Raw genomic sequence first — 13,718 nt, 5'->3', positions numbered from 1 at the left:
TACTTTAATGAGACCTAATTTAAAACCTGGGTAGCTGGAATGAAATGTGAATAGCTAGAATTCTTTCTACAAAAAGAATTACCTATTAAAAAAAAAAAAAGAAAGGCACATCTTCACTGTGCCCATTCACACAAATAGTCACATTAGGTCCTAAGGAGATCACAAATACAAATGAAATTTATATCTTTATCAAAGAATTTATAAAAAAAAACCTCCTATGAAAAGCTATAGAGATAGCTTTTATATTGCTAGTATAAATCAGCAGAGAATTTACCTGATTGTAGTTGTTGATACATCTTTCCCAATTAAAAAATTGTGTTTTCCTTCTGAGATCTGCTGAGCCCAGGGTGGGTGAAGCCAAACTACCTGAGAAATATGGCCAGCATAAACAGCAGGCATAATCCAGTTCTCAATACTTAATTCACTGTAATGAATGCAGAAAAACAGGAAACAACACAGTTACTTTCCCTGCAAAACATGGTCAAGAACACCACAAACATCTTCAATATCTTGAAAGCCCCCACGCAAATTATCTGAAATTAGAACCCTGTGTAAGGATCACATCATCAAAGAAAGAAAAAGGAGATCTTTATTCATAAAACAGACCAACAATGTCTATAGCAATTTCTTAAAGGTTAGGATTATGCAGTGCAATCAGCTTCATTCTTAGCATGTATGGCACTTTGATTATAAACTACATAGCTTTGTTGTCCTTTTTCTCTTGATCCATCAAACAGAGGAAAGTGCAAGGAGAATCATCAATGCTATTCTTAGTGACTTCAAACTGATCTCCTAAGAGTATTTTACTGTAAACTGATCTAAGTAGATTTAAATATAATCTCAGTAATTAAAAAGAGTCAATTAGTGTCTATAGATTAATCTTTTCTCATTATCAACAACCTTTTTTTTTCTTCAGGTGTACAATATAGCCCACAAAACTTTTTATTTATCCAACAAAGAGAACAAAATCTTGACTATGGGTAGGATGACATAGGTACCTACAAGCATCACCTTGTTATTGCTGTAAAGTACCTTAACATGGAAGCAGAGAAACACAATAGCAGGGATCACTCTGTGGCTTGTTACCTACCTACCTAAGAAGTCAGGGAGAAATACTGATCTTAATGATCTTAGCAAGAAAATCTTGTTCAGTCATAGTCACCATGTCAACATAGGATATATTATTTCAATTTCAAAGCCAATTTTTCAGTGTGAAGAAAGAAAGGCTATTTTTAAATTACAGCTCTTCAGCCAAAGCATACACTGAGTGATCTTCCGTTACCCAGAGGAACAACTTGGGCTAATAACATGATATACTACTGAACGACTGAAAAAGGAAATTCATACATCTTAAATTGCTTGATACGCAACGTAACCATTTGACTGCATTCACAAAACACAACTTTTTCCAATTAAAAAAAGTTTTAGACGTAAGTGAAAAGGAAAAAGATACACCTTGAACCTGACTTATGCCTCTTTGGTTCATATTTCCTATGCAGTCATACCAATATTCAGTGTAAATCAAATGCAGCAAGAACTAGACTCAGAGGAACTCTGATGCAGTATCTGGGACTTACCTAAAAAGAGCTTCTTTGTCATATACAGTGTCTGCAGGCATATTCACAGGAATAAGAAGGTCTGGATGGGAATCGAGATGAACAAAGGTGATGTTACTGCCAGGAAGATGCTTTGAACCAATGGCACGATAGATGAAAGGCAGCACCTGAAACACCACAAATAAAAACACTTCAATTATAACCAGTGGGCTGAAAAATGTGACAGCTTTGACAGCAAAAACACCAGTCCCACTTTTATTTCTTCAGAATTTGGATTAGAGGGATGAGGCGATAGAAGACAATACAAAGGGGAAACAACTCCAGTGGCAAGAAAACTCATGAACTGTAATCATAATGAGCCCAAGTGTTTCACACAAGAAGGTGCTGAAGAATCAGCACTTTACTCCCTCTTTCCTTCTTTATAGGAAGTCTTGTTTGCAGTAACTCCTCTCACTAATCATTCAACTCAATTCCTAGTTGTTTTTTTTATTTCATTTACAACTGAACCCCAGGAATTCCTTTCCTCCTCTAAAGAACATTGCTCTTGCATTGCCTTATCCATGCAATCAAGCTTCCTCACCATGTGGAGAGGAGATACAAACATTTCATTACTAAATGTTCTAAAAGTTAACTGATATAGGAGTGAAAACTGTCCCCACCATGATTTAAACTTCAGCTGATCTTTAAAACTATTCTCCTTGCAGAAAGGGCTTAATTCCTAATTCCTACATGACTTAGTGGCTACAATAAAGAGGCTACTTTTCTCAACTGCCCAAAGTCATTCCATGCTGAAGGTCTTCATTCAAAGGTGAAAACCCAGGAGATAACTCATCAATCAATAGCATAGCAAACCACTGAAGTTAAATAATGTAGGGTAGTAAAAATGTGAAAACTGATGGCTGATTCCTGATACCTCTTAGACTGGACTGCAGTACATGAAGTGTCTCCCACAGCAACAGGACAGTAACTGCCTTAGCTGCCAGATCAAATCCAGCCAGGATTGTGCATTACAGGGAATGTGAAGACTGTAAAGGTACTGGGCAACAAAACTTACACATGATCTCTACATTACAACAGAAATGGAGGTATGTTGTTTTTTGGGGGCAGAAAACTGATTAAAACGACAAATCCCTCATACTGCATGGACATACCTTTAAACATGACTGCCAGCTGAAATGTGACTGTATTCCATCTGTCTAGGAATAAATTCCACCTTCTACCCAGTACATGTGCAGTAATATGTATACTGCTGTAATAGTAGCTAACACAAGATAAAAAATATCAAGTATTCCCTCATCCATGACTTTAACTTCTTCAGAAAAAGGAAGTAACCTGAACAATCTACAACCTTTGCAATTAAAAGTAGTTTCATCTCAGGTAACTGTTATCACAGATTGTGAGACCTTGCTACTGCCTGATTTCAGTACTGGTAGAGAACAAGGTCTTTTGAGTTTCCTTTTCTCCAGGCTGAACAATCCCAGTTCTCTCAGCCACTCCTCATCAGACTTGTTCTCCAGACCCTGCACCAGCCTCATTGCCTTTCTTCGCACATGCTCCAACAACTCAATGTCTTTCTTGTAGTGAGGGGCCCAAAACTGAACACAGTATTCAAGGTGTGGCCTCACCAGTGCCAATGTCCTGGTTTTGGCTGGGATGGAGTTAATCTTCTTCCAAGTTGCTATTAGACTGCTATGTTTCAGATTTAGGATGAGAATAATGTTGATAACACATTGATGTTTTAGTTGTTGCTAAGCAGTGTTTACACTGTCAAGACGTTTCTGCTTCTTACTTCATGTGAGAAGGCTGGGAGTGCACAAGAAGTTGGGAAGGGACACAGCTGGGACATCTGACCCCAACTGACCAAAGGGATACCCCATACCATATGATGTCCTGCTCTATATATAAACTAGGGGAATATCTGGTCAGGGGCCACTGCTCAGGAACTGGCTAAGCATCAGTTGGCAGATAGTGAGCAACTGCATTGTACATTGCTTGTCCTATATATTGTAATCCTCTTATCATTATTATTTGATCTTAGTTTCTGTCCTATTAAGCTGTCTTTATTTCAACCCACAAATTTTACATTTTTTTTCCCCGTTCTCTCTCTCATTCCACTGTGGGTGGGAGTGAGTGAACAGCTGTGTGGCTTTTAGCTGCCTGCCAGGTTAAATCATGACAGTCCTTTTTGGTGCCCAATGTGGGATATGAAGCATTGAGATAATGACACATGTGACCAAAGCTTGTAAAAAAAAAAAAAAAATGTTATAAGCATTCATTATACTAGTTTAATGGTCACTGGTCACAATGTCAATTTATTTTCTTTCAAGGGTTGCTGTGAATGTTCTCAGATTTGTGTTCTGTAACACTTTAATTGCTGCATATGTTCCCTTTTGTGTGCTGTTTTATCACTTCTGGGGGCCGTGGCAAGGTTATAATTTGGTTGCACTTTGTAACACTGGTTTATGATACTGTTAAATTGCTGGTCCTGAGACTGATCTGGTATTTGTACTTAGCACTGCCACAATCTCGTACTTCGGGAGCCATCTATTGGGTACTATCAATAATTACACCTTCCGCCTTTTCTTGGAGAGTCAATCTGCAGGGGAGATACTTTCCTCCATCTTCTCCTTCTCCCTCACGCCAATTACAATCACTCCTGACAATTTTTAATATCCTCAGGATATTCAAACCAGCACGTTCCTATTGCTATGTCTCCTAAATGTGTTTCAGGTCTTGTTTACAGTTAAACAGCTATCTAAGAATACCACCCAGGGATCTGCCCAGAGACTGGACAGTTATGAGTGGCAGGGTGTGTGGGATAGTATGAGCAAGTACCTAGGACAGTGGGCACCTCTAGTGTTCTGAAATTTCACCCCTGAACCAGTGCAGAATCCAGAAAAAAACAGTAAAACATTTTGAAAAAATGATGCTATTACCCTAGCAATTCCAGAGACAAAAATCACTGCTATGTGCTGGGGCCTGGCCCATGCCTACAGAGCCCTGCTCAACACTCTTCAGTACCCTCAAGGAGAAGAGATGGTCTCTGGATTTGATAACAAAAGGACAAGTACTGCAGCTACTCCAAACCCCAAGACAGACACAGCAGCTGAAACAAAGAACCAACCTGTGCCAGTATCAGTTGCCCCTGTACACAAGAAGAAATACTGGAAGAAGTCAGCCCATGTGGTAACGAATGAATGAGCTGCTTCTAAGAGGGAGTAGAAGGAAGTGGACAAGGCAGATTTCTCTGAAGTAGGACCTTCACAAAAATCAAAAGAGTAAGATAGACAGTGAACGCGTGGGGAGGAGTAAGGGTTATAAGTCATAAATGAATGGTAACCACCTGATCTCTATTCCTGAGTGAGCTGCAAGATACACAAAAAGATTTCAACCACTGTCCAGGCAAGCACATTGTCACCTGGCTGCTCCAGTGTTAGAATAACAGGACCAGTAGCCTGGAATTAGAGGGCATGGAAGCCAAATAGGTGATGGGATCCTCTTCTAGTGAATACTGGATTGGAGAGCAAAGGAGTGATCAGCACAACCCACTCACCATCTAATAACCCCATATGACCAGTGCAAAAGTCTAACAGAGACTAGAGTCTACCAGTAGACTACCGTGGCCTGAATGAAGTCACACCACCATTGAGTGCTGCCATACTGAACATGCTAGAACTTCAATATGAACTGGAATCAAAGGTAGCCAAGTGGTATGCCGCAATTGATATTGCCAAAGCATTTTTCTCAATTCCTTTGGCAGCAGAGTGCAGACCACAGTTCGCTTTTACTTGGAGGGGGGTCCAGTACACTTGGAACCGATTGCCCCAGGTGGAAACACAGCTCTACCATCTGCCATGGACTGATCCAGACTGCACTGGAACAGGGGCAAGCTGTAGAACACCTGCAATACACTGATGACATTATCGTGTGGGGTGATACAGTGGAAGAAGTCTTTGAGAAAGGGAGGAAAATAATCCAAATCCTTCTGAAGGTCAGTTTTGCCATAAAACAGAGTAAGGTCAAGAAGGGACCTGCAAAGGATATTGAGTTTTTAGGAATAAAATGGCAAGATGGACGTCATCAGCTCCATGCAGATGTGATCAAGATAACAGCAATGTCTCCACCAACTAATAACAAGAAAACACGAGCTTTCTTAGGTGCTGTGGTTTTTAGAGAATGCACATCCCAAATTACAGTTCGACTGTAAGCCCTCACGTGACCCAAAAGAATGATTTCAAATGGGGCCCCAAGGAACAACAAGCCTTTGAACAAATTAAACAAGAGATTGGCCCTGCAGTAGCCCTTGGACCACTCCGGAGCAGGGAAGACATGAAAAATGTGTTCTACACCACAGCTGAAGAGAATGGTCCTACCTGGAGCCTCTGGCTGAACGCTCCAAGGGAGACTTGAGGTCAACCCCTCGGCTTTTGGAGTGGGGGATACAGAAGATCTGAGGCCAGCTATACCCCAACTGAAAAAGAGATACTGGCAGCCTATGAAAGGGTTCGAGCTGCTTCGGAAGTGATCGGCACAGCTTCTCCTGGCACCCCAGTTACCTGTGCTGGGCTGGTTTTTCAAAGGCAGGGTCTCCTCTACACATCATGCAACCCATGCTACATACAGTAAGTGGGCTACACTAATTACACTATGAGCTTGAATATGAAACCCCAGTAATCCAGGCATTGTAGAAGTCATCAAGGAGTGGCCAGAGTGCAAAGATTTTGGAATGTCACCAGAGGAAAAAGTGACACGTGCTGAGGAAGCCCCACTGTACAATAAACTCCAGGACAGTGAGAAGCAATATGCTTGATGGGTCCCGCCATATTGTGTGAAAGCATCAGAGATGAAAGGCAGCTGTATGGAGTCCCCTACAATAAGCTGCAGACACTGCTGAAGGAGAGGGTGAATCGAGTAATTTTACAGAGGCCATCCAGCTGGCCTTGAACATTGCTGAACGAGAAAAACGGCCAGTACTTTACACTGACTCATGGATGGTGGTAAATGCCCTGTGGGGTGGTTGCAGCAACAGAAGCAAAGCAATTGGCAGCTCAGAAGTAAACCCATCTGGGCTGCTGCATTGTGGCAAGATATCGCTGCCTGGGTGCAGAATCTGGTGGTGAAGGTCCGTCATGTAGATGCTCATGTACCCAAGAGTTGGGCCACTGAGGAACACCAGAACCAACCAACAAGTGGATAAAGCTACTAAGATTGAAGTGGCTCATATAGACTTAGATTGGCAACATAAAGGTAAATTTGATATAGCCTGACACGCCCATGACACCTCAGGCCATCAAGGCAGAGATGCAATGTACAGACGGGTTTGTGATTGAGGGGTAGACTTGACCATGGACACTATTGCCCAGGTTATCCACAAATGCAAAACGTGCTGCAATTAAGCAAGCCAAGCAGTTAAAGCCTCTTTAGTATGGAGGATGGCTGAAGTACAGATATGGGGAGGCCTGGCAGCTTGCTTATATCACACTCCCACCAACACACCAAGGCAAGTGCCATGTGCTTACCATGGTGGAAGCAACCACTGGATGGCTGGAAACTTATGCTCTCATGCCACTGCCCAGAACATTATGCTGGGCCTCGAGAAACACATCTTGTGGTAAAACAGTACCACAGACCCCAGAAAGAACTGAGTCAGACAACAGGACTCATTTCCGGAACAACCTTATAGACACTTGGGCCAAAGAGCATGGCACTGAGTGGGTATATCATGTCCCTTACCATGCACCAGTCTCCGGGAAAATCGAACAGTACAATGGGCTGTTAAAAACTACACTGAGAGCAATGGGTAGGGGAACTTTCAAACACTGGGATACACATTTACCAAAAGCCACCTGGTCAGTCAACACCAGAGGATCTGCCAACAGGGCTAGCCCACCCCAGTCAGAACTTTTACATACTGTAGAAGGGGATAAAGTTCCTGTGGTGCACATAAAGCATTGGCTGGGGAAGACAGTCTGGGTTATTCCTGCTTCGGGTAAAGGCAAACGCAGCCATGGGATTTCTTTTGGAGAAAAGGAACACCAGTGTCAGCAAGTGACTATATGAAGTTTTTGTCAAGTTCTTACAGTTTGAGATGAACAGCCATTTATGTTTTATGCAAGACAGACATACTTATACTGAAAACAGTGTATACATTTAGTATGAGCAGACTTGAAGCTAATTGAAAACATTAGTAGACAGTAAAACAAAGAAGGATCATTAGTAGTCATTATCTCAGTATTCCTGCCACAGTAACACTCCTTAAGTCCTTGGTTACCATGAAAAATCAGCTATCACAGCATCATATGTTTTGCCAAGTCTTAGCAACAATCATCTGCATTAAGCTACTTACTTGCAAATTCAGTACATTATTTTAAATTTCTTTAATAAAGTTTTTTTACACTGAAATTTTCTGTTTGCGAAGAATCTAGTTCAGAATCTGCTTACTTAGGACTAAGGCCTCAGCGTATGCCTATAAACGAATCACATGGGGAAACAAAAACAGCAGTTCAAAAGCAATTCCTTCTTTGCTCCCCTCTTAAATGACTTAACTAAAAAAGTTTCAAATTTAAAATTTTTCATCAAGTAGCAATCAATCTGCTTGTTAGGATATGACTGTATTTACTAATTTGCTGTCAACATGTCACATACTGAAGAGCTGAGTTTCCAAGTACTGCACTAATGCCCAGCTAATTTTAAGAGCAGTTCAATATAGGCATTATTTCCTTTTAACTACAGCAATCACAGTCCAAAGACTAATGATTAAAAACATAAAAAGTCAGTAATAATCCCTTAAAAAGATGCAAAAAATCCCTTAATGGGATTAATTAGCTGAACCCGGGAAGGAACTCAGGTCAGGTGGGCACTGAACTTCATTTATGTTTCAGCAGTGACAGCGAACGCAGTTTTAAGGTCTGTGCACGGCTGTGGAGGAGGGGACTGTTCTTGTTCCTAAAGAAGAGTCCCGAGCCGGGAAAACCTGGCTACATGGCAGGAAGAGGCTGCTGGCAGAGTACAGGGGAGCAATCCACCGGACACTTCCCTTCGCTTTCACCTACCAGACTAAGCCTCCATGCCGCACAGAAAGAAAAGAAAGAAAGAAACGAAGTTACTCCCTACACAGCCCCCGAGGGACGCCTCGTTCCGCCGCCCAGTCCCACCGCCAAGCGCCAGGCACTCACGTCCTGGTGGTCCTCCACCACCCACACGGGCAGAGCCGGGTAAGCCCGGAGGCAGCCCCCTTGGGGCCCGGCCCCGCTGCCGGCCATCGGTCACCCGCCGTTCATGTCGCGGCGGCGACGGGCCGGATTTGGCGAGGCCTAGGTTTCACGCCCCACTCTCACCCTCCTTCCTTTCCTCCCTCCCGGCGGGTGGTACTTCCGCCTGGAGACCCCTCCCACAACCTTCCTGTTCCGGAAGCCGAGGCGCTGCAGGCCCGGTGGCCTCGCTGGCGGGGCGCCAGGTGGGCTCGGCGTGCCTGGCTACCTGCGGGGAGGGGGGAGGGGGGCGGGTCGGGGCTCCTCTTTCCCCGCGGTGCCGCGGTTCCCCGCGCGGCGCGGGGGCCCTTGTGCTAGCGCGGGGGGGAAGGTTCTGGGGGGGAGGCCCCGCGGCGGTGTTGATGCTAGCTGGCTGCTAGGTGTTGGAGAGGGTCAGGGTGGCGGGGCCCAGGCGGCCGCTGCCCGCAGCGCACCGCGTGGCGGCTGCCTGGCTGGCCTGCGGGTGAGGAGCCTTCTCCGTGTGGAGAATGGAGCCGTGCGGCGGGAAGGCAGAGCCCGGGCGGGTGCCGGTGTCATCTCCGGGTTTGTCTCCGCTCTGTTTACCTAGATCCTTCGGTGGCTGTTGGAGGCAGTTATAGACTGCTGGGAGGCAGTGGTTGGATGAGGCCTTTTATAAGGAACCTGTGTTACTTTGTGTGGCGGCTTCCACCATCATAATACATTTCTTCTCCTGTGTTTGTCCTTTCCAGTGTTTTTGAATTTCCTTAAATTTAACTGAAAACCAGATGTGACCAAAGTTTGCAGCGGAGGGAACTTTAAAATAATTGGGGTGTTTATAGTCATTCCATATAGCTTTTTTGTTTGTTTGTTTGTTTGTTTTTAATTAGGATTAATAATAACAGTTGCCAGCCAAAATAATGGCAATACATTCCCCTCTACCCCTTGTTGTTTCTTTTTGAGAGCCTTTGCAAGGTTTGCAGGTACAGAGAAGGCACAGACTGACTGGAAGGAGCAAGTGGCTTTTTACCATTGTGGCTCCTACCTCCTAAAAACTTTGTATTCTCACTTACTTTGGCCTTTGGTTGTTCTGGAGAGGGAATGAATGTCACTGCCACCAATTCCAGTGGCTTCCACTGAGCTGTGTGTGTCTGAGAGACGTAGGTCCTCTTGGTTCCTGCTTCTTGATGTCAGTCCTTTCGCCCCTTCATCTCTTTTCCTTTCTTCCTCTGGTTCCAGAAGTTGTCTGCTCTCTCTCAGCAAGCTCCATCTTTTGCAGCAGTGGCACAGAAATGCAGCTGAAAGTACTGCTCTGAGCAATCTGGTTGGGCTGTGTTGCATGGTAGCAGGCAGGAGAATAATCTGTATGTGCACTTTAGCATCAGCAAAGCCTCAGTAAAAGTGAGACTTTATCTGGTGATCTTTCCAGATCTTTCTCCTTCTCTTCCTCCCCCTTAAAACAGGATTTGACTTCTGTGACTACTTAACTTTTTTTTTTTCCTCTTCCTCCATTCCAGCCAAGACACCATGAATGATTTCTTAATTTAATTTTTGAAACCTAACATTGTAATTAAAAAATTAACTTTTAACTTTAATGAAGCACAGTGGTTTTCATTTATAAACATAAATACAATGCAATAAAGACATGTATAGTTTTGAGCAAGACTTAAGCCTAGTTGAAGCAGTGGCACTTGCTGGAAAGGTAACAGGACCAAACAGGCAGCTGAGGGACTTTTTCGGAGCTATGTATTTCAGTGGAATTGAAGTAGCAGCACAGTCTACATAATTTTTATTTCTGTAACCTCTAAGATTCTCATTCCACAAAAATATACCTACCTAGTATAAAATACTTTGAAATATCTGTAGAATTCACTCCTTTGCTAAATTGGATCTCAATTGTGAATGTAGATTGCTATTATCTCATTTAAACTTTACAAGATTTGTTGGACCAGGTAACTTGCAATGAGGTGTTAGTAAAGTCATTCTGTCTGAAGTGTAGAATCTGTTCCAGAAAGGACTCCTTATTTCAGGGCTTTGGGTGACAATAGCATTTGTTAAAATGAGTGGTTTCTTTGGTGTGGGGTGCCTGAAGGCTTTATATCAAAAGCATCTAGTTTTGCCCCAAGTGATAGAGCATGCTCCAGTTTGGGTTCTGGATTAAAGACAGTAGGGTGCTTTCATGGCTTAGAGGCTTAAAGGAATCAAAGGGACATGTATGACCTTCACTAGAGGTCTGAGTAGCGCAAAGCTCCCAGTGAAAATCAGTGGACGTTGTTCACCGCTTCTGTTAAAGGAAGCGGCAGGAGCTGTCATTTCAGCCCCCCTGGAGTAGTTCTTGCAAATGCATTAAGGACATTCTACAAAAATTGTGTGGCACTGAACTTTTATTTTCCTCATTAAAGGTGAGCCATGTCTTTCCATTCCGGGCGAGGATGTCCCCGTGGTCAGGGGGGACCAGGAGCAAGAGCTTCAACACAGACCTACCGCCCTCAGAACCTACGGCAGCTTCACCCACAGCAGCCCTCCGTACAATACCAGTATGACCAGCAAACTGCCCCTCCAACAACCTATTCAAACCCTCCAGCCACTGGTTACATGCCTCCCAGGCCAGACTTTGTGCCCTATCCTCCTCCAGTGCCCCCTTCCACACAAAATCCCATCAGCCAGTGTCCCATGAGGCCACCATTTCCAAACCACCAGATGAGGCAGAGCTTCCCGGTGCCTCCGTGCTTCCCTCCTGCTCCTCCACCAGTGCCAAATCCTAGCAATACTCCTGTGCCAGGAACTCCTGCTGGGCAAAACACCTTTCCTTACATGATGCCTCCACCCACAGTACCGCATCCTCCCCCTCCACCAGTCATACCACAGCAGGTCAACTACCAGCCTGTATACTCCACAGGGTATTCGCAGCAGTCATTCCCACCACCAAATTTCAACAGCTACCAGCACAACTCTGGCTCCTTTCAGAACAGCACTACCAACAACAGTGGTGGCAGCACTCATTTTCGGCACACGGGTCAGTACCAGGGAGAGAAGTCGCAAAGCGATCGACGGTCTCCAGACAGGAGCAAACACTACGATGAGCACAGACATCGTGAGCACAGTCACATACATGGTGACAGGCATCGGTCCACTAACCATGGGGATCGTCGGGATCGCGGACGGAGTCCAGATAGGAGGAGGCAGGAAAGCAGTCGGCACCGAACAGATTATGACAGAGGAAGGATATCACCTCATCACAGAAGTTATGAGCGTAACAGGTAACTTGGGGTATTTTCTGCTTGCAGAGAGAGAGCTGTCATCATTGTCCCATAGTAGTATGGCATCAATGCAATGTTCTTCTATCACCCTTGTTTTCCCCTCTAGCTGGGGAGGTTGCCAATATTTGGATGTCATGGAAAGAGCTACTGTTTTGGTGCCTTTTAGGTATGATGCTTCTGCCTCACCTTTGTGAGCTGGCAGATTTGTTGCCCTTTTTTTGGGCATCTAGTGATGTAGGCCAGAATATTCAAAAAGATACTGGAAAGGTATGTATTTACATACTTACCAGGGCGCCCGGATCACATGCTTTTATTAGGAAACTGAGCTTTCTCATGTCATGTATGGAACACTAATTCACACACAGTGTATGTGGAAATGAAGCCACTTTGATTTAGATATGCAAAGATTTAATTGCAGAACCTTACACAGCTGTATTTCAAAAACGAATAAACAAACCCCTCCAAACAAACAAAAACAAAATCCCAGACCTCATATTCAGTAATTTTTACTTTGATTTCCAAAAGATATTTGTAGAGAGCAATAAGGTCTCTCCTGAGCCTTCTTTTCTCCAGGCTGACCAACCCCTGTTCCCTCAGCAGTTCCTCATAAGACGTGTTCTCCAGACCCTTCGCTAGCTTTGTTGCCCTTCTCTGAACCTGCTCCAGCACCTAAATGTCTTTCTTACTGTGAGAGGCCCAAAAGTGAACACAGTATTCAAAGTGTGGCCTCACCAGTGCTGATGTCCTGGTTTTGGCTGGGGTAGAGTTAATTATCTTCCTAGTAACTGGCATAGTGCTGTGTTTTGGATTTAAAATGAGAATAATGTTGATAGCATGTTGATGATTTAGCTGTTGCTAAGCAGAGTTTATACTAAGTCAAGGACTTTTCTGCTTCTCACATGAAGTGAGAAGGCTGGGGGGCGCACAAAATGTTGGGAGGAGAAGCAGCTGGGACACCTGACCCCAACTGACCAAAGGAATATTTCATATCATATCATGTCATACTCAGTATATAAACTAGGGGCAAATCTGGCTGGGTGCCACTTCTGGGGAACTGGCTGGTTATCCGTCAGTGAGTGGTGAGTAATTGCCTTATACATCACTTGTTTTTTATATTATAATTATTTTCTTATCGTTATCATTATTATCTTCTTCCTTTTCTATCTTACTAAACTGTCTTTATCTCAAGGCATACGTTTTCTCAATTTGATTCTTTTGATTCTCTTTCCCATCACACTGAGGGCTTTTGAGCAAGCAGCTATATAATGCTTAGTTGCTGACTGAGGTTAAATCATGACATTGGACTACAAAGGAAGGATCACTTCCCTAGTCCTGCTGGCCACACTATTTCTGGTACACGCCAGAATGCCATTGGTCTTCTTGGCTGCCTGGGCACACTGCAGGCTCGTGTTCAGGTGGCTGTCAACCAACACCCCCAGGTCCTTCTCCACTGGGCAGCTTTCCAGTCATTCTTCCCTAAGCCTTCAATTAATTTAAAGGTCTTCTGACCCAGAAATTTAAGTGGTCAGGTTCTCTGTGTCTACCTGAAAGTTGAGTCTTGTAGATGAGATTCATAGTTTCAGCATGTGGCAGGATTTCTGTGTCTGTCAGGTTTTTGTGTGTACTTGAGGTGGCTGTCAGGAAGAGATGGCTTGCCTGAAACACTTGAGTGACTGCTGTGCTTACAGAGCAAT

General features: G+C 43.9%; 2 protein-coding genes across 5 annotated transcripts in view; one reads left to right on the top strand and one right to left on the bottom strand.

Moving 5' to 3' along the window:
• The window catches only part of CUNH5orf22 (chromosome unknown C5orf22 homolog), a 49,692-nt gene extending 40,813 nt beyond the window's left edge, over window positions 1–8,879 (bottom strand). For both annotated transcript variants that reach the window (XM_061449280.1, XM_061449279.1), the window contains exons 1-3: window positions 8,732–8,879; window positions 1,578–1,723; window positions 275–424 (exon numbers count right to left, since the gene is read on the bottom strand). In XM_061449280.1, coding sequence (XP_061305264.1) covers window positions 275–424; window positions 1,578–1,723; window positions 8,732–8,818 — 383 coding nt within the window. In that variant the 5' untranslated portion in view covers window positions 8,819–8,879. The remainder of the gene's footprint in view (window positions 1–274; window positions 425–1,577; window positions 1,724–8,731) is intronic.
• Window positions 8,880–8,888: 9 nt separating this feature from the next.
• The window catches only part of DROSHA (drosha ribonuclease III), a 70,849-nt gene continuing 66,019 nt past the window's right edge, over window positions 8,889–13,718 (top strand). For all 3 annotated transcript variants that reach the window (XR_009742666.1, XR_009742665.1, XM_061449275.1), the window contains exons 1-2: window positions 8,889–9,012; window positions 11,167–12,024. Coding sequence is in view for 1 of the 3 variants with exons in the window: in XM_061449275.1 (XP_061305259.1) it covers window positions 11,174–12,024 (851 nt within the window). In the remaining 2 variants the exon portion in view is untranslated. The remainder of the gene's footprint in view (window positions 9,013–11,166; window positions 12,025–13,718) is intronic.

The sequence above is a fragment of the Pezoporus flaviventris genome, unplaced genomic scaffold, assembly GCF_033815535.1.
Source record: "Pezoporus flaviventris isolate CSIRO_AGI_PZ_B2104156 unplaced genomic scaffold, CSIRO_AGI_Pfla_v1 ptg000007l, whole genome shotgun sequence".
NCBI classification, from domain to species: domain Eukaryota; kingdom Metazoa; phylum Chordata; class Aves; order Psittaciformes; family Psittacidae; genus Pezoporus; species Pezoporus flaviventris.
This window is presented reverse-complemented; position numbering and strand designations above follow the sequence as displayed.